Here is a 25,430-nt window from a genome sequence, read left to right as displayed (position 1 = left end):
AATAGAATGACTACATCAGTCATCTTGTAGAATGATTTACGGTCACAGCATCCGACATTAATTTAAATTAGCACATTTATACCTTAAAATGACTGGTGAGTTTAGTACTCATATTATCCCCATTTTATAGACTGAGACTGAAGCACTGAGGTTATATTTTACAAAGCCATGCATCTCATAAGTAGCAGAACCAGGGCTTAAGGCTGAGGGAGTTTAGTTATATAAATGATGATTTTACCCACTATGTTACATGGAAGATTCAGGAAGAATACCAAAATTGTTTTGGAATATAGCTGAAAAGTAGCAGACAGGGAAAGAAGAAAAATATATTATGTATTGCCTTAGAAGAAACAAAGGTGAAGAGCTAAAAGGAAACAGTTTTGAGTTCCCTGACATTGTTGATGGTTAGACCTTGTTGGGAGAACCAGTGATGGACAGTGGTTGGAGAGAAAAAAAAGTGGATCCCTTAAGCACATTTATTGAGTATGCTATAATAATGTCTCAGAACAGACTTGTGATACATTTATAAAGGTGGCCTGCTGAAAATTAGATTGAATGATAATGTTCCAATTTAAAATTTCTAGTGCAGCACCAAGAGTACTACTTAATATTTATACTTTTATTTATTTTTATTCTTTTAATACATATAAATATTTTATTTTTAAATTATTATTTCTTTTTTCCTGAAGTAACACTGCATTATAATATTATATAAGACTCAGGTTGAATCACTGAAAATCAATATACCTATGTACTACATTAACTTCACTTCTAAAAGTAAAAAAAAAAAATGACTGACAGAAACAAGAAACTTTTTAATCCCTCTCTATTATTTGTTTCCCTAGCTCATGCATTTTTAAAAAAATTTTGTTGTAGGCAATTCTTATGCAAGAAGCTAAACGTAATTAAATGTGCAGGATGAAAAGATGGCACAGGCACTGCTGGTACCCCCAGGACCCGAAAGCTTCCGCTTTTTCACTAGAGAATCCCTTGCTGCTATCGAAAAACGTGCTGCAGAAGAGAAAGCCAAGAAGCCCAAGAAAGAACAAGACAATGATGATGAGAATAAACCAAAGCCCAACAGTGACTTGGAAGCTGGGAAGAACCTTCCATTTATCTATGGAGACATCCCTCCAGAGATGGTGTCAGAGCCGCTGGAGGACCTGGACCCGTACTATATCAGTAAGAAAGTGAGTTATGACTTTACACTGTGAATATGTCTTTAATTAAACCCTCAACTTTAATATACTTTACTCAGGCTCATATACATATACTGAACCATGACATTTCTACTGTTAAAGATTTTATAATACTTTTTTTATTTCCACTTACTTTTAAGAACAATGTAAGCAGAATAAACAGAAACATTTATAAGTAAGTCGTTTGGCTAAAGTGCAAAGACATGAAAAGATGAATAATTTCTGTAATTTCATGTAGTTGATATAGTCATAATTAAAATTGATGTCAATAAAGCAAAATAAGTGTTGTTGCTGACATATTTAAGCATGTGGTGGACAATAATAATAACAGTGCAAAAGAAACATTATGGGTAGATGTACTTATTTTTTAATTTTTATTTGGATTTATGTTTTGTATGTTAGTGGGTTATAACTAATGTTTCACTTAACATTCTCCCATGGGAAGATAATACATTGAGAAACATGGAAACATGTTTACCAAGATATATATATATATATATATTTTTTTTTTTTTTTGGTCCACTAATATGGAGTATGATGGGGGAACTTCTCTTAACCATATTTAACTTGTAACAGGCTGGAGTCTAAAACACTTGCATACTAACAAACCATCACTCTGAGAAGAAAGAAGGTCAAGAATAGGAAGCCAAAAACCTCAAATTTTTTCCATATATATATATATATATATATGACTTAAATCTATAGTTATGATTCTGTTTTTCTAACATTAGGATAATCACATAATTCTGCCAAAATTAGCTAATATTTATGGTTAAGCCAACTGTGCAGTATGTTATGGGAAATAGTTTAAAGGTTTATTTTTATTTATTTATGAATACAAGAATTGGGATGTAGGCCAGTGGTGTGGGGTGTGAGGATTCACCAGAGACAGAGTGGGAAGCAGAACAGGAGGATCTACTGAAATACATTGCTGATGGGAGCAGTGGGTGAGACAGGAGAGGTCTGCTTCGCCATGTGGGTTACTCCCTGGCCAGGGATTGAATTCATGTTGCAGGGTTGGCTATAGCTTGATAGTGCTGAGACTTTACCCTTTGCACCACCAGGGAGGCCCCTGAAAATATTTTAAAGGAGTGATAGATTCTACTTTAGATAATGGAGTATTTTGGCATCTTGAAAACACACTTTATATTGATCAATATTTCACATTTACAAGTATTAAAAAAGTCTATATAGAAAGTGAAGATTAATATCACCACAGTTGATGAATTATGGATTTAAAGAAGATATGAAATGCCTTAATTAGTCAAAACCAGCCCCCTTAAAAGGAAAAGCTAAAGAAATTTCATTCTTCAAGTAGTAGACAATTTAACTACAAGATCAGTGAAAGCTAAAGGAAATGACAATGAACCATTCAGCATGGAACTTGCCCACTACTCTAAAGGACTTCTTAAACTTGAACGTACATACAAATCAGCTGATAATCTTGTCAGTATACAGATTCTGGCTTCAAAGACGTGGAGTGAGGCCAGAGATCCTGCTCTTACAAGCCCTCCAATGAGACTCAAGCTATTAATACATAGGCCACATGTTAAATAGCAAGCTTTTAAAATACCATTGAAAGCAAATTTAAATAGTCACACAGGCCCTTTTTCTTTTTAGACAGTTTCATGAAAGGTGGCATTTAATATACAGTGATGTACTTCTAAAAATAAATTATTCTGGTACTTTACCATAGAATTAATCAAGAAAAATTTGAAATTTAGTAACTCTTATCACACACAATGAGAGTGAGACATTCCCCATGGGAAAAAAAATCTCTGAGAACTAGTGATTGAAACTATTTGAAAAGATGCTTTCAAGAGATGCAGGTATGGCATCATTAAAATTATTTGTTCCTTAAAGAAAGGGAGTATTTTTAAGAAAAGGAATTGGTAAGGGTGGGGAGGGGGGAGATAATAATAGAAAAAAAAACATTAGCATTTCTCAGGAAAGACAGATCTGTTGTATTTGCCCTGAAAGCATTTTCTTCTCAAAATCAAGTCCATTTCATTGTAGAGAGGCTACACTGGGCTACCTAAAAGAAATGTCATTTAACACTCTACACCATTTAATGACACTGGCTTGTCTGAACTTCATCTTCAACAAAGATCTTTCTGCTTATGATTTGTCTTCCCATAAATCTTCTTAAAATGAAAGAATGTTCTGGTTATGCCACTACAATTATTTCAGTTCATGTGATAGTAATATATATCATTGTAAATAAATAATTGGCATTCTGAGTTTATATGTCAGACCATTAGGTCTGGTTAATGTGAATCTGCCACTGAGAAACAAAATTGTTTTTTTGTGCTAGCAAAGTCAGATATCTTATTTCCCTGTCTGAGAACCAGACTTGGACCCTGATTTGTTCACAGTGGTTCTGACCCATCTTGGGAGATGTCCAGACAGCTATCTTCCTGGAGCCTGCACTGCTCTCCTTCATGAAATTGCCTATACAGATTAGATGCAGTTGTTATTAAAGAAAAAGGTAGCTTGTGATTCTTAGTAAAGGAGCTAAGGAAGACTTTCTGAAGTTTAAAAATGCGACGTGAGGCATGTGTTAACTGCATGAAATAATGCAGGTAAAAAGTCATTTTAAAACTATAAAGCATTAGCTGTTTGCCTCTAATAATCAATGATACATTGTATACATCTAGTTTAATGAGATAAGTAACAAAATGTATTTTAATAGCATTTAAATTGACCAAATAATAACTTTAAAATAGTGACAGTGATATGATGATGATAACAATAATAGGTAAATGGTGGATTCAGGATTTGTACCCTGGCAGTTGGGCTGAAGAGTCAGAAATCTTAACTACTATGTGAAAGTATATGTGGTATTTATTACTATAATAAAAGAAAGTGTTTAAAACGTTGTACAATTTTTGAATTCTCCATTGCTTTGATTCTACTCAGAGAGGTAATTTTTATTCTTGTCTCAAGTAGTATAAATTTTAGTGAATGTAAAAGATACGCTTTTACCTGGGTGAAAGAAGCAAGCAGCATTCTAGAATGAACACTGACAAATTTCACGTACTTGGAGCTACAACACTCATTGCCTTTGTAGCAACATGTAGTACTGCTGCTTTTTTAAAATCACATCATCACTTATTACTTGGATATCAGATTTTTGAATTTATCCTTCCTCCAATCACCTGTCATCCTCTCCAGTAATTTCCAGTTTAGGTATATCACCTCTCAATAACATCAGAGCTCCAATTTTCACATGTCTTTCTAATAATTCTTCCACTATATAGGACATTAGTATTTTAATACTCATTTCTCAGAGCTCAAGGTTTTCTTTGTGCCAGGTATTGCTCCCCATAAATAAACATGAATTGTTTTCTTAAGGTCTGCTGTGTTATAGAATCTATAAATTCAGTGATGATGCCCTTATCCTATCATTTTCAACCTTACTAGGAAAACAAAGGCTAATCTTGCAGCAGAGGCAGAGGTGCCATGTTAAAGGGATAGTTCACTCCTATTCATTCTATTTTGGGAGATTTTTCAACATAAAATCCTCTCCTAAAGTTACAAGTGGCCAATGATTTTTTTCAGGGAAATTGTTTCAAAAAAGCATTAGCAAGGGCACTTTAAATTATAGTTTATTTTTACAGTTACTACTGTCACTGAATGCCTAAATGGATCTAGATTGTTTGACTATCTTATTAAATGATCTGATCTTGAGAATTCAAGAAACTGGTGTAATGCATTTGTGCTTCAAGAGCAGTCTTCCCAAGTACCTGTGGATAACCTCACTGCTAGTAAAGAGCTGTTTGCTTGACTTTTGTGTGGATGTGTTCAAATTTATAGAGTGCAGTTCACTGAAAATAGTTGGTTAGATAATAGTCGGCTTCATGGTCTTGATACAAAAGGACAATGTTCAGATAAATTGTTTTCTCTGCCCTTTATACACTCACAATATAAATATTTCTGTCTACCTATTCAAATAGATCATGTTGTCAGGGAGCATGAGTGTATAGGGTACAGCCCTTAGTTAAAGGGTAAAAACATATATTATTATGTAAACTCTGTATAGATGTCTCAAAGGTAAGTGACTAAAAGGTAAAATCACATTTAATTAAAACAAGTATTTAATTGCAAATCACTATATTAAATACTGTGAAAGAATAGAGAAAAAGTAGATTTACAGGCTCTTTGTGCTCAATGGGTGATAACAATTTCTAACCTAGTCCTCCATGCAATAAATTCTACCTGTAACTCTCTGTTTACATAATTACAAGCAATATGCCAACATGCGAATTAATATACCAAGATTTATTGGTAAAGGGAAACAACTAGGGTGTGACCAAAAGTCAGTGTGATTTACCTGGAAATACATGCAAAGGGAGGTGATTTTGAAAGCTGATCACATTTCCATAATGTAGAGATTTTCAACTTTGCCTAAGCAGGTGCAGATGCAGATGCATCTTATTAAAATCACCTAAGGAAAGTTTTTTTTTTTTTTTTATAAATTTTATTGTTATATTCCCCATACAATTGCAGCCCCCCATTCTGACCCCAATCCCTCCCCTCCCGCCCCCGCCCCCCTAAAAGTGTCTCTGGTTCATAGTTTTTTGTTGATTTTGATTTTCACTTTCTTATAGTTATTCATTTTCCTGGTCCATTATTTAAGTTTTCTAGATTCCTGCTATGAGTGAGACCATCCGGTATTTTTCTTTTTCTTTTTGGCTTATTTCGCTGAGCATGATCCCTTCCAGCGCCATCCATGTTGCAGCAAATTGCATGTGTTTATCTTTTTTGAATGCTGAGTAATATTCCATGGTATATATGTACCACATCTTCTTGATCCAGTCATCTATTTTTGGGCATTTGGGTTGTTTCCAAAGCTTAGCTATTGTAAACAGTGCTGCTATAAACATAGGGGTGCAGGTGTTCTTTGGAATTGATGTTTCTGTGTCCTTTGGGTAAATACCTAGGAGTGGAATTGCTGGGTCATATGGAAGCTCTATGTTTAGTAGGTCCAGAAATCTCCACACAGCTTTCCACAGTGGTTGGACCAGTTTGCACTCCCACCAACAGTGCAGAAGAGTTCCTTTTTCTCCACACCCTCGCCAACATTTGTTGTTGCTAGTTTTTTTAATATGTGCCATTCTCACTGGTGTAAGATGGTATCTCATGGTAGTTTTGATTTGCATTTCCCTGATGACAAGTGATGTTGAACATTTTTTCATATGCCTGTTGGCCATTTGCATTTCCTCTTCAGAGAAGTTTCTTTTAAGCTCTTCTGCCCATTTTTTGACTGGATTATTTTCTTTGTTGTTGTTGAGTCTCATCAGCTCTTTGCAGATTTTTGTGATCAGTCCTTTATCATTAGTGTTGGGTGCAAAAATGTTCTCCCAGTTGGTGGGGTTTCTCTTTGTTTTTGTTATTGTCTCTTTTGCTGTGCAAAAGCTCTTTAATTTGATGTAGTCCCAGCTGTTTATCTTTGCCTTCACTATCACTGCTTTGGGTGATGTGTCTGTAAAGATGTCTTTGATGTGCAAATCACGTAGTGTTTCGCCTATATTTCCTTCTATATATTTTATGGTTTCAGGTCTTATGTCTAGTTCTTTAATCCATTTTGAGTTGATTTTTGTGTATGGTGTGAGGTGGTGGTCAAGCTTCATTCTTTTGCATGTAGCGACCCAGTTTTCCCAGCACCATTTATTGAACAAACTTTCTTTGCTCCAATGCATATTCTTTGCTCCTTTGTCAAAGATTAGTTGACCATAAATCTGTGGGTTTATTTCTGGATTTTCTATTCGATTCCATTGGTCTGTATGTCTGTTCTTGTTCCAATACCATGCAGTTTTGATGATTATGGCTTTGTAGTATAGTTTGAAGTCTGGGAGTCTGATGCCTCCATTCCCTTCTTTTTTTTTCAGGAGAGCTTTGGCTATTCGGGGTTTTTTGTGATTCCATATGAATTTCATCAATAATTGTTCTATTTCTTTGAAGAATGACATTGAAATTTTGATTGGAATAGCATTGAATCTGTATATTGCTTTTGGAAGGATGGCCATTTTAATAATGTTTATTCTTCCAATCCATGAGCAGGGGATGTCTCTCCATTTCTTTGTGTCTTCTTCTATTTCTTTTAACAGTGTTTTATAGTTTTCTTTGTATAGGTCCTTTACCTCTTTTGTTAGATTTATTCCACAAATATTTGATTTTTTTTGTTTCAATAACAAAAGGGATGGTCTTTTTGATTTCTTCTTCTTCAGATTTATTGTTTGTGTATAGGAAGGCTACTGACTTTTGCGTGTTGATTTTGTATCCTGCCACTTTACTGAACTGATTGATGAGTTGAATTAGCTTTTCTGTGGAGTTTTTGGGGTTCTCTATGTATAATATCATATCGTCTGCAAATAGTGATAGTTTGACTTCTTCTTTTCCTATTTGGATTCCTTGGATGTCTTTCTCTTGTCTTATTGCCCTGGCTAGGACTTCCAGTATTATATTGAAAAGCAATGGTGAGAGTGGACATCCTTGTCTTGTTCCAGATCTTAATGGAATTGCTTTCAGCTTTTCACCATTGAGAATGATACTGGCTGTTGGCTTGTCATAGATGGCCTTTATGATGTTGAGGTATGTTCCTTGTATCCCAAGAACTTCAAGGGCTTTTATCATGAATGGGTGTTGCACTTTGTCGAAAGCTTTCTCAGCATCTATTGATATTATCATATGGTTTTTATATTTCTTTTTGTTGATGTGTTGGATAACGTTGATTGATTTTCGGATGTTAAACCATCCTTGTGCCCCTGGAATGAATCCAACTTGGTCGTGGTGAATTATCTTATGGATACATTGTTGGATTCTGATAGCTAAAATTTTATTGAGGATTTTTGCATCAGTGTTCATTAGGGAGATTGGCCTGTAGTTTTCCTTTTTTGTGTTGTCCTTGTTCGGTTTTGGTATTAGTGTAATGTTGGCTTCATAGAACGTGTTTGGTATTGTCCCTTCCTTCTCAATTTTTTGGAAGAGTTTGTGAAGGATAGGCACTAATTCGTCTCTGAATGTTTGGTAGAATTCATTTGTAAATCCATCAGGTCCTGGGCTTTTGTTTTTGGGGAGGTTTTTGATTACCATTTCAATTTCGCTAATTGTAATTGGTCTGTTTAGGTGTTCTATTTCTTCTTTATCTAGCTTTGGGTGATTGTAGAGTTGTAGGAATTTGTCCATCTCCTCTAGATTGTTAAACTTGTTTCCATATAACTGTTCATAGTGGTTACTGATTATTCTTTTGATTTCTGCTGTGTCCGTTGTGATTTCTCCTCTTTCATTGATGATCCTGTTTATTTGTGCTTTCTCCCTTTTTTCCTTTGTGAGCCTGGCTAGGGGTTTGTCTATTTTATTGATTTTTTCAAAGAACCAGCTCTTGGTTTCATTGATCTTTTGGATTGTTTTTTTAGTTTCAATTTCATTTATTTCTGCTTTGGTTTTTATTTCTTCTTTTCTTCTACTGGTTTTGGGGTTTTCTTGTTGTTCTTTTTCTAGATCTTTGAGCTTCGAGATTAGGTTGTTTCTTTGCGTTCTTTCTTGTTTCTTGATGTGAGCTTCTATTGCTATATATTTTCCTCTTATTACTGCTTTTGCTGCATCCCATACATTTAGGATATTGGTGTCCTCCTTGTCGTTCAATTCAAAAAATTTTTTAATTTCTTCTTTGATCTCCTCATTAGTCCAATGGTCTTCCAGTAGTGTGGTTTTTAATCTCCATGAGGTAGGAAAGTTCCTTGCCTTCTTTTTATGGTTTATTTCTAGTTTGATGCCTTCATGGTCAGAAAAGATGGTTGATATGATTTCAATCTTGGTGTATCTGTTGATGTTTGTCTTGTGCCCCAGTATGTGATCGATCCTGGAGAATGATCCGTGTGCGCTTGAGAAAAATGTGTACTCCGTTTTTTTGGGGTTTAGTGTTCTATAGATGTCTGTTAAGCCCAATTGCTCTAGGTCCTTATTAGAGCTTTGGTTTCTTTACTTATTTTTTGTCTTGTTGATCTATCCATTGTTGATAGTGGTGTGTTGAAGTCTCCCACTACGTATGTGTTTTCTCTGATGTCTGTTTTCAGAGAGGACAACAGTTGTCTGATATATTTTGGTGCTCCTTCGTTTGGTGAGTATATGTTAATGAGTGTTATTTCTTCTTGAAGTATTGTCCCCTTGATCATAATGTAGTGACCATTGGGGTCTCTTTTTATCTTTTTGAGTTTGAAATCTGTTTTATCTGATATAAGTATAGCTGTTCCTGCTTTCTTTTTTGGTCCATTTGCTTGTAGGATTGTTTTCCATCCTTTAACTTTGAGCCTATTTTTATCTTTTGTAGCTAAATGTGTTTCCTGGAGACAGCAAAAGGTTGGGTTTTGTTTCTTAATCCAGGCTGCAACTCTGTGTCTTTTTATTGAAGAGTTTAGTCCATTTACATTTAGAGTTAATATTGATATGTTAACATCTGTATTTGCCATTGTGTTTGTCTTTCCTTTGATTTTATTTATTTATTCTTTTAATAACTTTTTTTTTTTTTTGGCCTTCTTTCATTGTTATTCGTCGCTCTGAGGTTCTGGCTTTAGGACTCCTTGTAGTATTTTTTGGAGTGGGGGTTTAGTTGCAATGAAATTCCGGAGTTTCTGTTTGTCTGGGAAGGTCCATATTCTTTCTTCAAAGAGGAAGGAGAGCTTTGCGGGATAGAGTATTCTTGGTTGGCATCTGTTTTCTTGGAGTCTGTTGACTATGTCCCTCCACTCTCTCCTTGCCCGTAGTGTTTCTTCGGAGAAGTCTGATGTCAGCCTGATTGGTTTTCCTTTGAATGTTATCTGTTTCTTCCCTCTTGCCAGCTTCATTATTTTTTCCTTGTCCTGGATTCTTGGGAGCTTTACTATTATGTGTCTTGCTGTATTTTTCCTTTCGTCGTGGAAGTTTGGTGTTCTTCTTGCTTCTTGTATATCAATTTTCAGCTCCTTCTTCACATTTGGGAAGTTCTCTTCAATTATCTCTTTGAATATTTTCTCTGTTCCTACATCTCTCTCCTCTCCTTCTGGTATTCCTATAACTCTTATATTTCCTTTCCTCATGGAGTCAGATAGTTCCCGAAGTCTTTCTTCGTTCTTTTTCCTTCGTACTTCTCTTTCCTTCTCTGTTTTGGTTCTTTTTATTTCTGTGTCTTCAAGATTACTTATTCGTTCTTCCATTTCATCTATTCTGCTTTCATTGCTTTTCCCAGAATTCTTTAGTTCTTCCATTAATTCTTTGATCTCCTGCATTTCTTTTACTTCCCTCTTTAGGGACTCAATTTCTTTCTTCTGACCATTGTTTTCCCTCTCTAGGGACTCAATTGCATTCTTCTGATCGTTGATTATTTTTCCCTTATCATTGTTTTCCTTTATGACTTCTGTCAGTTTTTTAATCACGGCAATTTTAAATTCTCTTTCTGGAAGGCTCAGAAATTCTTCCAAGTTATTGTCGTTGCAATCTGGGGGCTGGCTTTCTTTTTGTGGTGTGCTTTTTCTCTGGAGAGTTGCTAGGTTGCGTGTGGTTCTTCTCCTCCCTACTGTCTGTTTTCTAATTTGCCGTATGCGTTGGGACACTGTGTTGTTGGGACTTGCCGGCATCTTGGGTGGGCTTCTCTGTTCCCCTCTGGTTCTTCCAGGAGTCATCTGTCAGTTTCAAGCAGCCTTTACTGGAGAAAGGTCCCTGTTCTAAAATGCCGATGTGGGGACACACTCCCCTGTGCGCCTGGTCTGCCCCGGCGGTGGGTTCCTGCTCCCCTCTGGGCTTGGACTGCAGGCCAGAGGGGGTCTGGCGTGGGCGAACTTCCCCCGCTCACCTCTGGCTCCTGAGGAAGCCTTCTGCAGGTAGTCTTTACTGAAGAAATGTCCCTGTTCTAAAATGGTGATGTGGGACACACTCCCTGCGCTTCTGGTCTCAGGCACACTATTCTGCGCGCCTGGTCTGCCCTGGCTGTGGGTGCTCGCTCTCCCTGTGGGCTCAGACTACTTGTTCAGAAGGGGCCCGGTGTGGGCTAACTCCCCAGCTGGCCACTAGCTCCTTCAGTAGCCTGTGCTGGGGTCAAGTCGCTAGGTGGCCCCAGAGATCTCTCCTAGAGCCCTTGGGGAGCTGATTTTCCACCCCGTGGGACAGGGAGCAGAGCGGGGATGGTAGGGTACACCTCAACGGCTTTGGGGTGCTGTGTCTGCCTTGTGCCCCACCGTCGTGGGGAACCCACGCCCCTAATTTCGTGCCCCGGGTCTCAGTTCCAAAGCCCTCAGTTCCAGGACGCGGGCTGTAGCCCAGATCAGTGGCGCGGGAATGGCGCCTTTTGAATCCCGCTCCCCTGCCTGGGCGCCTTGTTCCTGCTCACTCAGGGAGGGCCTCCGCCCGGGTCTCAGTTCCAAAGCCCTCAGTTCCAGGACGCAGGCTGTAGCCCAGATCAGTGGCGCGGGAATGGCGCCTTTTGAATCCCGCTCCCCTGCCTGGGCACCTTGTTCCTGCTCACTCAGGGAGGGCCTCCGCCATCTCCCCGCAAGCCTAGGTCGCAGGCGCAGGGCCCTGGGCAGCTGCAATCGGAGCGCTGCTTTTGCGCAAGCTTACCGGGCGGCCGGGGCTGTGTGCTGGTGCTGGTCTCCTCCTGGGGGGCGGGGCTCTCTTTAATGGCACCTGGAGCTCACCTCTGGGGCGGATCCTGCAGGGTTCGCCTCAGCTCCCGTTCACGGGGTGTGGTGGCTGAAATAGTTCCTTTCCACTCACAGTCCCACTTGCTGCATCCGTTTTTCTTGTTGGGCGTTTTGGTTTGTTGTTTCCCTCGTCTCTGCCGGTCGGAGAGTGCCGCCTCTGTGGGCGGGGGAGGGGAGCAGGGTTCTGCGCTTCCCTCCCTTCTCGTCCTCTTTTATGGCAACTTTCTTCTTCGGGCAGTTTGCTGGAGTCGTCCGTTTATCTTCCGTGTCCCGGTTCTCACTGGGACCTGCCGCTTTTCCTCCCTATTAACTTTTTTTAATGGGAGATCTTACTCGCAGCGTCTCCTCACCGCCATGTTGCTCCGCCCCCTTTAAGGAAAGTTTTTAAAACACACATCTATGTGCCCATTTTCCAGATTCAGTTGGTCTGGTGTAGGAGCCAAATGTTGGTAATTTAAGTAAGTAGGATTTTAACTGTCAGGTCTGTTATGGACCTGAAATGGGAGGTTGTTAGAGGACCTTTGCAGTGCCTCCTTCTTCTAGGGTTCTATGATATCATTTTCAGAGTTGTAAAGAGAGGTTAATGATTGTGAGTGGAATTGACAAGCGGGGTTGAATTAGCTGGAGCAGAGATGCCTTAGTAGGAAACAAAGAATAGATGATCCTAGAGAGTGTTAGTATGTAATCATTGGGTGGCACAGCTTAAATGCTAACTTGATGATTATAGGTTTCAGATCATAGGTTTTTAGCTATGGAATGCCCTTTGAAAGGATATATTTCATCCCCATGCAGCTGTCCCTTCTTAGTATTACCAGCAGATTTATAGTATCAGCAAAACAAGGTTATTCTGTGTATTTAAAGATTTTGAAGTAGGACAACTACTTTAGGGAGAATAGGGAGATATCATAAACTTTGGAGCTGAATGATCTGATGTTATTAACATATTTATGAAAGATAATTTTAATAGCAAGGCTGTGCAGAATAATCTGAAAAGTTAGCAAAGCTGAAAGCATATGGTAAGTTTTAAATAGAACTAACGTCTGTAAATTACCTTAAAAACTTGGTAAACATTTTTTGTAGGACCATCAGTTTGTTATGAAGTAGTTGGGACCTTAGAGACAGATTAAATGGTAGTAAGTCATATCTTTATTTGTGGATATATGTTAATTTAGGGGGAAAACATATATTATACCAAACAAACAAACAAGTTAGAACAAACAAAACATGTAAAAAGTTCATGTGTGTGAACTTTTCAAGTAAGCCACATGACTAATGTAGTAATTTTTCTCTATTTTCTTTTTCAGACTTTTATAGTATTGAATAAAGGGAAGGCAATTTTCCGATTCAGTGCCACCTCTGCCTTGTACATTTTAACTCCGCTAAACCCTGTTAGGAAAATTGCTATTAAGATTTTGGTACATTCATATCCTTTTCATGTGAATTGTTGAAATGCTGTTTTGAGTTGTTGATTTTATAGAAAATGTCATTCTTGTTTTTAAATATATATAAAATTTCTTTGAGTTTCATAGTAATGTTTAATCTATTGTTCTCACTGGTTTTCTGTGATTTATAACAAGGTTATTATAGAATGATTATTATGATTATAGAAGTAAAAATGAAACCATGATATAGTGAATGTTGTAGGAACAACAGCTTCTCCTTCACACTTTTATTAATCTAAATTAGACTATATATAGCCACTGATAGAGAAAGAGAGTCTATTGTGGTCAGTAGTATTATTAATATCACCAGGCATTCAAACTTTTGTATCTTAATTGGCTGTATATCTACAATACCTAAATCCATCCTTCCGTCTTTCAGTAAATATCTTTTAATATCCTACTATGTGCTTATACAACTAGATGATAGTATATATTAAAAATTCATCAAATATAAAGCTGGTTACAATAATGGGTAGACTCAAAACAGACTTATATAAACACTAAAACAGACAAAATAGTGGTTAACCTAGAGAGAGGGCAAATAGGAATGACAAACTTTTCAGGTATATTTGCATTCTCTCATCCAATAGTTTTATGTTGGAACCCATTTATATTTATATAAAAGAGTCACTTCAAAATAATCATAAATTGCCTTAGAGTAAAATTTTACAATGATCATAGCTAATGCTTATGAATGTCTCAAAATTGTGTTTATCTATTTAGGTATTAGGTTGTCTACATCCAGGGGGATAACTATATATCCTGGTAAGTTCCCTCAGGTCTCTAAATTAAGAGTAAAAAGTTAGAAATAATATTAAATTATTAGCCAAAAAAAATCACTCACTCATACTGAAAACTCCAAAGGAAGGACTTATATGACTAATACCTAATTACAGAAGACTAGATTATCTAATTATAGCAGAAATTTCAATGTAGTCTTAATATTCTGGCTATAGATTCTCAGCTTTTTCATATTTTATATATATATAATATGAAAATAAATGTAAACATTAGAGATTTTAAATTATATTTGAGTACATTGCTTACATTTATTTTGCTGAAAACTTACTAAAGAATTAGTAAGTTTTGCAGAGAAGTTTCACATAACTTATTGGAATACAAAATTGTCATTTGCTTCAAATAGAAGTCTCTCTATAAACTCAGTTTTGCCAGGTATGAAGTTGTGTTCTCTGAATTATATAGTTTTGTAAACAAATGGCAAATCAATAAAATTCATAGGAAAAATTCAAATTTGTGAAAAATTACATAAAGTGAAAAAAGACTGGACAAATATATGAAATAGGCTTTGAATTTTCTTATTGTTGCTATCATTTTATAACAAATAAGATTAATTTCACAGATAATCTATGTTGAGATTTTCTTGTTGTTATTTTGGGTCATTTGTAAATGACCACGATAATGTGCTAGCATTTATTCCTTAACTATAATCTACTTTATTCAGCATGCTTATCATGTGCACTATTCTGACCAACTGTGTATTTATGACCTTGAGTAACCCTCCAGACTGGACAAAGAATGTAGAGTAAGTAGGAATGAGTTCTTAGAATGAGAAATGCACACTCAAGTTCTCTATCCATCTCTTTATGGTTGTAGTCTGACTTATGGTTTCCACTTTTTGAAGTCAGGCTAAACACTTCTAAGAAAAAGTTATTTCCATAATATGAAAGAAGATAAGGGAAGTTCTTTGGGGGAGTTTTTCTCGTATGAGGTAAGTATTTTTTCCAACAAATTCATTATAGTATCGGTTTAAGAAAGGTTATAAATGGTATATAAATGATATATACTAGCGAGTAAAAAAACCACATCATTTAAAAGTTAAGACTCACTCATAGTTATGCATTTTAGATAATTTGATGGATAAAATTATTTTATTTCAGTATATTACTACTATTGTTATATTCTGATAAAATAGATATGTGTTCAACTCTAAATTATTGTTAGGCATTATGGTTACATGTTATATTGTAATGTCATATATTATGCTTGTTATATATTATACATGTTATTATACTTAGGAAAAACACATTTAGGTATTTAAACTATTTAGATGTTAGGTCATATTTAGGTAATTCAGTTTAGTTAGACATAGTATGCATACTAAAACACCAGGGATGTGTTATATGTGTGTATGTGTTTATAAACTTAGGATACAAAATACTCAAAATATAAGGGGAAAACATGATTGAGGGCAAAGTATTCAAACTTAAGGAACTTTGTAAATAGAGCACTAATAACAGTAATAACAATCCCAGCAAAAAGATTATCGGCCTACTTAAAGCTCTATGAATATTTATATCTAAAAATCACCACAAAAAATCCTTTGTCATCTCAGATACTGTGCCTCATCCTTCTTCTAGACACATGTGTCTGATTCTTCAAAATAAACCATTTGATTCAATATTTTAATGCAGAGAAAAAGGCCTAAATGAAGTACTTCTTGTGGATGACAAACTAGCCTGTGCTTACACTAAAGAAGCCAGTTTTGTTAATTTTCTGCGTTAGGGTTAAGGTTACTTCTTTTATTGCTGAGGATGTTCTGTTTAAGTTTGAGTGAGAAAATGACGACCCTGGTTCTTTCAAAGCATGAATATGTTGGGGGAAATTTTGCACAAACACAATTTCTGCACCATAACATTATTCCCTAATTTTTAAGCCTCATATAAGGTTATTCATGACAAAGAGATGTGTATTTTAGTGAAACAGAAGGTTTTAGGTTATGTAGCTTATTTATGCATGGTGTAATACACTGATCAAGTTTTGTTGGTTTAGTGAAAAAAAAATTAAATGCTCTTTTTAATTGCTAAATTTTTAAATGTACTATCAAATGGGAGATAAGTTATGACAATACTGCTACTTTTTTGCTTTTATAAATTTCTATGAGGGTTACCACACCATGCTAAATCATTTTTTAGTGATTTAACTTCTTAAAGATTTTTGTGATAATAACATGAAAATTCTTCACAGAAATCATTCTAGAAAGTTCTGTTTTATGTTGAAGCAAGATATCTAATAGAACCCTCATTTGAGATTTGAGGATTAACAAATAGACAAAAGTTTTATAAAACTATCCTATATCCCATCATAAATTACTGAAACATTTAAACATGTTTGTTTCCTTTATTTGTATGTTATTAAGAGGTAAGTAAAGGGAACACTTGATTATTACTTGAATATACAATTCTTTCTTTACAAAGTAATTTTTATCTATTAATGGAATTTTATCTTAGCTTTACAAAATTTTGGAGTTAAAATTTCAGTCAGGAAATTTTGAACAAATATTCTCATCAATTATCTCTAGTCACTTGACAACAGACAGCAAGAAGACAAGCAAAATATTAGTGGCTACAGCCAAAAAATAAAAACAAAACAGAGCTCAATGAAAAGAAAACTCAATTCTGACATGAAAATAGAAATCACTGATAGCAGCAACAGTCCCTGTACAAAGAGACAGCAGCAACCAGTGGTCTAAGGAGCATAAATAGAGAGTGAGGGGAGTATTATGTAAGGCAAGACCCTTCTGCAGACATCACAATTATTGGAAAAAGACCTTGTAACATGGACAGAATTCCCAGTATGATTATGAGTCTAGTGGTGGCAAAGACACGGAAAATTGAGTTTCCTCTTGTTCCCATTTACCTGTTCAATCTAGTTTGCTAACAGAAATTTCTGAACACCTATTCCATGCAGGGTTCTATCTCTGATGTTAAACCCGAGGACTTTTCTCCTTGTATAGGTATCAATACTCACCATATACTCTAAATAATCTCCCCAAATCTCTTACTTTTCCGAAAATAGGAATAGGATTAGGGATTTTAATCATACTCTCAGTAACTATGTAGATAGCTTAGAATTTCCTAAGCACAGACTACAGGGTGCTGTTAATAGGATAAATAGAATATACATGTAAGCTGCCTCAGATAGCCTTTAACGAGTCCAGCTGCCTCTCCAATCTAAAATGTGATAATAAGTATGTATAATATGAAAGAATCTAAACTAAAATACAAGTAAACATAACCTGGTATTGAAAAGTAGGTCTCTTCGTAATAAAATCAGCTACTTTGTATGTTAAAGACAGCAATTATACTCATTCCTCATGAAATCAAGTTGTTACAAAAAGAAGGGGAATGTTCTTGAGGAAAATGCGATGATTTCTGCATTCGTTTTCCTCTTGAGAAAACAATGCAAAAATAATTTTCCACATTTTTTTTCACATATAAAATACTAGTAGGCTAGAAAAATATAATGAATTTCAATGAGAGTATGTCAAATCTGTGTGGCTTGGGTGAAGTAATATGAGTAAACCTAAATTGTACTTTTTAAAAGAACACAATGTTGAAAAACAAGTACTCTCTCTCAACTATTTTTAGAAGAAACAGAAATATATTGCCAGCACTCAAAGGAGAGAGGACTAGAACTGCACTATATCAAAACCAAACCAAAAACAAACTTTAGAAATCTGACTGTAAAACTGGGGCTTGGGGAAGAGTGGGAGTGGGGTAGGGTAGAAAAGGAAGGTGGGATGGGGCCCACCTAAGTGGAGGACCGTGGGTGCCTTGGTGGTGGGGGTGGTATGCTAGCATACACCCTAAAAGGTGGGATCCTATATTCTAAATAATATAATGCTGTAAATCAGTATCACCTTAATAAAAAAAATAAAATCCAGCAAATAGAAATGTCTTTCCAGTTTTGAGGCTGATCTTTGATTGTGAGTATAATTAAGTGACTTGGTGCAAATGCATAGCGCTAGTAGCTAGTATGAGGTTAGATTCAGAAATTTTGTTTATCCCTGAATTATGGTAATTGTGCAAAAATCACACGTAAAATACTAGTGAATTGAAAATTTTCTTGTGATGAATGAAATTTTTTACTATAAGTGAATCAGAAAATGTTGCCTCTGGAGTATACTGTCCAGTGAAGGAGAAACACATGTGCTTACTGAAACTTGAATTTGGCTATTCTTGATCATTGAAATGATATTTTGTGTTTAATTGGACAGTGTTGCTTTAGACGGTTAAGTCTGATGATTATCCATAAAGAAAATAAAGTTATTATTCCAAAAATTTAAATAGTTAAACAAGATTAGATTCTTTGAGGAAGATATTCTCTCTTAAACCTTCTATTCAAACTTGTAAGATTAACTCATAGATTCTTTGATAAGTGGAAATAAAGAACAAGATTTTGTTGAATCGAAACACTACAAAATTACAGGATTTGCTACTTTTGATAACACCTAGTTTACTGTATTAAATGATGAAGCCAGGATTAATTTGTTTTTTGTTTTTTGCTAGGTATACATTCACTGGAATCTATACCTTTGAGTCACTTATAAAAATCTTGGCAAGAGGATTTTGCTTAGAAGATTTTACATTCCTTCGTGATCCTTGGAATTGGTTGGATTTCAGTGTCATTGTGATGGCGTGAGTATTTTTTAAAATTTGTTAAGCATAAAGGAATGAAAATAGTTGTACCATAAGCCAGGCCATTGTGACCTATTTTAAATGTAGAATTTGCTAATTAGTCAAATTAATTATATGCCTCATATATTTTGAGAATACATTTACAGTACATATTACAAGGTAAATACTGCTGATAGAGGAGCAATAAATGAAATTACTTTCATGCCATACAGTCTTTACTTCATCAAAATAAAGTTATTCATTGACTGCAATTTAATGCCACCAACTGTACTTTGATTTGCCACCAACAGTTTTGCACACAAACTGTTCATATAATGAAAATTATATTGAAATAAAGCGGCAAAATTTTATTCCTTGAAAGTTTTCAGCATATGGCACTGAGATGTCTATTAGCAATTCTATTTGTTACACTCAAGAGCTTCTATATGCCAAACCCAGCATTAATTCTTTTATTTAGTATAAACTTTGCCAAAGCCATCAGTAACTCTGATTTAATCCTACAGGTATGTAACAGAGTTTGTAAGCCTAGGCAATGTTTCAGCTCTTCGAACTTTCAGAGTCTTGAGAGCTCTGAAAACTATTTCTGTAATTCCAGGTAAGAAGAAACTGGTGTAAGGTGGTAGGCCCTTTATATCTCCAACTTTTCTTGTGTGTTATTGTGTTTGTGTGTGAACTCCCTATTACAGATATGTGACAGAGTTTGTGGACCTGGGCAATGTCTCAGCGTTGAGAACATTCAGAGTTCTCCGAGCACTGAAAACAATTTCAGTCATTCCAGGTGAGAGCTAGGTTAAACACCGAGGCTGACTTTAAATTTAGTGTAATAAGAGTGAGGTTAAACTAGACCTCTAACGTTCTCTTTGATGCTTAATGTTTTTGTTTATCACATTGCAGTTCAGTTCCTAAAATTTTAGAAATACACATTTATTTATAAAGTCAGCCTTTGAGTTTAACAGAGAATTGCATGAGATGTCTATGAAAAATACTAGTTTTGTTCTCTCTATATATCTTTCTCTTGCATTTATAATGTAAAAGTTTTTTCTTTGACATTCTGAAAAAGCTTTGCTCTCATGGCTTTACTAATTTGGATTTTACCATTCACTGCAGATCTATTTTGAAAATGGATCTCCTTTTGAAGGAGAAAAGATTATTATGGAACAGCATGTACAGAGCATGAGATTTGAATTATTTTAAAATTCTTTTCTCCTTTAAATCATTGCTACTTGGAAGCCACTGTAAGGAATAGGTTGGAGGGAAACAACCTCATGAAACACAAATCTGAAATGAAAAATAACTGCAAGTTTGTCTTTAATGTCTGTGGCAGCATGTAAAGTCACAAACACAAAACTTCCTGCTTATATATTTAAACTTTCATCATCCATTCTGAACTTTCAGAAAGCACACTGTTCATAAATAAAATCTGCTCTTCATTCATTTCTGGCTGTCTGTTAAGCTTTGGTGTCCTAACAGCCAAACAATTGTTTGTGCAGAAACAGAATGTGTATGGCTACTGGGAAGACAATGGGCCAGTAGAAGTCTTTCCTAGCTGACCTCTTGTTCTCTCTCCTTAGGGTTAAAGACCATCGTGGGGGCCCTGATCCAGTCTGTGAAGAAACTTTCTGACGTCATGATTCTGACCGTGTTCTGTCTGAGTGTGTTTGCGCTCATTGGGCTGCAGCTGTTTATGGGCAATCTGCGGAATAAATGTTTGCAATGGCCCCCAAGTGAATCTGCTTTTGAAACCAACACCACTTCCTACTTTAATGGCACAATGGATTCAAATGGGACATTTGTCAATGTAACAATGAGCACATTTAACTGGAAGGATTACATTGAAGATGACAGTAAGAAATATTGCTACATTGTTAACCTTAGTATTGCTGACTGATTTACAATGAAAAAGAGTTGAGGCTGAGGGGAGTGAAGCCATCTTTATAAATATACTTTGGTATCTGCTTTAGAAATAACTGAGATAGTCACGAACTCATTTAATCCTAATGTCAACAGGAGTGATATGAAGTGAAATCATTTACTCTCTATATTAACAGGTCATTTTTATGTTTTGGATGGACAAAAAGACCCTTTACTCTGTGGAAATGGCTCAGATGCTGGGTAAGAAACAGTTTTAAAAAAATGTAGAAGACTTTATAAGAGAATAAACAGGAAAACATATACAAAGATGATGTTGTCTGTATATAGTAAAAGCTGGTGCTGCTTACCTAGGAAATATGTTCTCTGGCTTAATGATTTGTTTTGGTTATAAATTCACAGCTACTATAATCATCCTTTGGGTGAAGACCTTTTGTCTGAACTTCACAGTCAAGATATACCTGAATTATTGCCTCCAAAGGAGAAGGCCCACAGTCTGTCTTGTCTGTAAACTCACCAGAGGTCTTTAAGATACACAGGGAAGAAAACATGAGACCAGCACATTTTGATTGGTATAGGTCATACTGATGGGTAGAGTATTGCTGTGGCTAGAAAAATCATAGAATATAACTTAGTCCTAAGGCTACAGGGCTTGTGGAGAAACCATTTTGAGAGATTTAGGTATTCTTGAAATAGTATGAAACCCTGAGTGCAAAGTCAAGGGGCAGAGGTGAGCCTGAGGCATGTATAATTCTGAATCAATAAACTTAAAGTTCATTTTTTTTTACATTCTACAATAAAGGATGCTGTAATATCTTACTCATCCTACTACTCTCTCATACTCAACATATTTCCCAAGAGCACTGCAAATTAATTTTAATTCAGAGCAGAGAGAATTGGGTTTTTTTTTTAAGGCAAGCAACAGCAGTAGTAAATGGCTTTTAGACCACAAAACTTACATAGAATATACTTTGAGTCATACCAGAAAACGGGATACTAGAAGCAATCAAGATGTCTTCAATAGGAAAATGGATAAACAAACGATAGTATACTCATATAATGAACTATTATTCAGCGATAAAAAGAAATGAACCATCAAGCCACAAGAAAAGACACGGATGAAACTTAAATGTGTATTTCTACGTTAAAACATTTCTGAAACAGCTACAAACTATGATTCCAATTCTATAATATAATAAAGATAAACAATAGAGACAATAAAAAGATCAGTGTTTTCCAGGGGTGCAGGGTTAAATAGGCAAAATAGGAGATTTTTTAGGGGGGATAAACTGTTCTGTATGATTCTGTAATGGTGAACAGTAAGCAATTGTCAAAATGCATGGACCTTTACAGAACTAACAGTGAAGAATGCAGGCAAATTTTTGAAAATCACTTCTGAGGTTGGAGGATCCCCCGTTGAAATACGGATCATGCCAAAAGTTTGGAAATACATTTTAACTTTATGAAATAACCTCATTAAAGGAGGTGGGGGAATAGACACTAATCTTAGTAATTTTGGAAAAGATCCTGTGGTAATAAAATGGAATTGGATATATGAGTATGACCTCATATTCAGTTTAATTCTGACACAGATGGTACACACAGAAGTATTTATATACAGAAATATCTGTACATGTGGGTGTATACAAATTAACACACACATATCTTCTTGCTCTCTCACTGAGGAACCAGAAGCAATGATACCACAGTAATACTACACACAATTAGCATCCAGGTCTTAAATTATAGTATCATTCTTCAATATATGACTCAGGACTTCTTGAAGAAATGACTGATTTTTAGGACTAGGGTAGATAAGCCTGAAGTATCTTGCTGGTAGTAAGAAAGTACTAAAAAAACAAAAGCAAAATACACACAGCCAAGGGGTTGTATCAGAGGGATACAGGAATCAACTGAAAAAAATTCTCACAGTGGCCCAAACTGGAACAATTTGATGCACAAAATGAAATATCAATGCATTATAATTCAAAATAGAAAATACATATCCACATATACAAACTCATACAAATGATTGAATTGAGAAAGAGCAAAATATAGGTGAGAGATAACAGACAAATAGCTTATATAAAACTCTGCTCTGAAGAAGGGAGATTATAATTCCCCTTTCCTTAAAAGAGGGCTGCACATAGTGACTTGATCCCAAGAAGTATAGTGTAGAAAAGAAACAGAGAGGAAATTGAGTGGAGAAACACTATTCTGTGTCAGGTGATGAAAGGTAACATCAACATAAAATAATGGGCATGTTGAAGTATACAGCCTTGATGTGATAAAATGAGACTTTACCTCTACAGTCTTCCTCCCAAAATCCATAATCTCAATTTAATCATGAGACAAACATCAGACAAGTTCTAATTGAAGGACATTCTTCAAAATACCTGATCAGTATTCCTCAAAATTGCCAAGATCACCAGATTCAAGAAAAGTCAGAGAAAATGTCACAACCAAAAAGAGTGTAAGGAGATATGATGACTAAATGTAATATATGGGCTCTTGGAACATAAAAAGGGTATTAGGGAAAAACAAGAATCTGGGTCAATTATGGACTTTGGTTAACAATAATATATCAACATCAACTCAAAACTCTTCATACCAATGTAAGATATTAATTTGAGGGGAAACAGGGCATGGATTATATGAAAAGTCTCTGTGTTATCTTAGCAATTTTTCTATAAATTTATTCTAGCAAATTCTATAAAAATGGCTAAAAAATGAAGTAGCTTATCAAGTGGTGAATTACTTTTTAGCTGTGTTCTACCTTGCATTTTTTAATTATTGATTCTTGCCTCTGCAAAAAATGGATTGGTGTCAGAGACATAAGTGTATGGTTGCTGCCCATCTGTCATTCCAGATGTCTATAAACCTGATCACTTTGCACTGAAGTTTTCCCAGTAAGTTTCCTCTGATAACAGTATCACTTTGAGCAGTTACTTAAAGTGTTCTAGAAATGAAGACAAGAAAATTCATCACAGACAGTAACTCTGGGTTTTGATAATTCCTGTAAATCAACATTGACTGAGAGAGCTACAATTGCTATGCTGACCCTACCTCCATTTCTGTCTTATAGCCAATGTCCAGAAGGATACATCTGTGTGAAGGCTGGCCGAAACCCCAACTATGGCTACACAAGCTTTGACACCTTTAGCTGGGCTTTCTTGTCTCTATTTCGACTCATGACTCAAGACTACTGGGAAAACCTTTACCAGTTGGTAAGTATCTTACTGCATTAGATTTGCTATAACAGAACACTGCATACTGGGTAACCTATAAATTACAGAAATTTGTTTCTCACAGTTCTAGAGGCTGGGAAGCACAAGCTAAAACACTAGTGTCTCATCCTGTTGAGGGCCCTTTTCCTGGTTCAGGAGCAATACTGTCTTGTGTCCTAACATGGTTGATGGAGTGAGGCATCTCTGGAAGCTCTGTTATAAAAGCAGTAATCCCATTTATGAAGGCTCCACTCATGCTGATCTAAGCATCACCCAAAGACTCCATCTTTTAATACCATCCTATTGGGCATTAGGATTTCAACAAATGAATTTGGGGTGCAGAGAACCACAAGTTTTCAGACAGCAATAAGATTCAAATTAAATATGCATAGGATTTATTTTTATAAACACATGTAAAATTACAAGTAGAGATACTTGTTTATCACACTTTAAAATACAAAGGCGGGACTGGTATAAAACAAGTGTGCCTAAGATTGTAAATGTTCAGTAGTTAGTGCATGTATATTGAGAACTTCTTACATGAAAGGCATTTTGCTAGCTATTATGCAGAATGCAAAGATTGTGCATCACTTTGATTTTATAATCTGCTTGTAAAGACAAAAAATGTGAAAAGATTTTAAAACCCAATCATATAAAAATTTCTAATTAAATGTATGGTTGAGTCTAGAAAAGGAGGAAATAAAGATGTCATCTCTAGCTGGTATGGAGAGTGGGCTATTAGGGTAGTGAATACCCACTGAAATAAATGAAAGATACAGTGTTGCACTAATATATTACCCTACATTATGGACCCCAAGGAAAGCATTTACTGCTGTTCAAATACATACTCAATATATACTATTTTGAAATGTGTATGTGTTTATATCAAATTATACTACAAACTTCAGGTCAAGTAACTATTACTGTTATGTGTGTACTTTAGCATGAAAATAATCTAAGTCAAAATATTTTGGATAAGGTTATTCTGGTGTTAAAATGCATAAACATACACACACAATAATAACAAATGATCTGGTGTGTCTCATAATGATATAAATACACACATTGCAAATTAGTATATATTAGATATATATCTGAATCCCAATAAAATGCTCTTCTTGGTCAAAATGTTTTGCATGACAATGGAATACTAATCGCTATAAAAATCATCTCTTGGCATATTTTATAATATGGAGGTGACTATAGGAGATTATGCTCATCAAAGTAAGTCAGGAGAAAGATAAATATCAGAAGGATTCACTCACATGTGGAATAGAAAAGTAAAGCAAATGGTAAGATAAAATGAAACCAAAATCAAACCCTAGATCTCTGACTGTAAAATTGAGGCTATCAGAGGGATAAGGGAAAGCTGAGAGCAAAGTGAGGGATGGGTCCAAGCTATGGTCGAGGACAAGGTGCCTTGATGGTGGGTGTGGTGTGGTAACACACATTTGAAAAAGTGTGATCCAATACTGCTGAATCATATACAATGTTGTAAACCAATGCTCCTTCAACAAAAACTAAAGAAATAAAAAATCAACTTTCAGAATAAATAAATAAATAAATATATATATATATA

At 35.5% G+C, this 25,430-nt stretch overlaps 1 protein-coding gene across 1 annotated transcript in view; it reads left to right on the top strand.

The window, feature by feature from the left end:
- Positions 1-926: 926 nt before the first annotated feature.
- The window catches only part of LOC311168398 (sodium channel protein type 3 subunit alpha-like), a gene marked incomplete at its 5' end in the record, with an annotated part of 77,709 nt that continues 53,205 nt past the window's right edge, over positions 927-25,430 (top strand). The window contains 9 exon segments of the mRNA XM_084229818.1: positions 927-1,190; positions 13,180-13,307; positions 13,309-13,311; positions 14,780-14,860; positions 18,627-18,755; positions 19,442-19,533; positions 20,327-20,599; positions 20,804-20,867; positions 23,710-23,851. Coding sequence (XP_084085944.1) covers positions 927-1,190; positions 13,180-13,307; positions 13,309-13,311; positions 14,780-14,860; positions 18,627-18,755; positions 19,442-19,533; positions 20,327-20,599; positions 20,804-20,867; positions 23,710-23,851 — 1,176 coding nt within the window.

The sequence above is a fragment of the Talpa europaea genome (assembly GCF_964194135.1).
Source record: "Talpa europaea genome assembly, chromosome: 1".
Taxonomy (NCBI): Eukaryota; Metazoa; Chordata; class Mammalia; order Eulipotyphla; family Talpidae; genus Talpa; species Talpa europaea.
The sequence above is the reverse complement of the archived record's forward strand: the minus strand, read 5'-3'. Positions and strand labels throughout refer to the sequence as shown.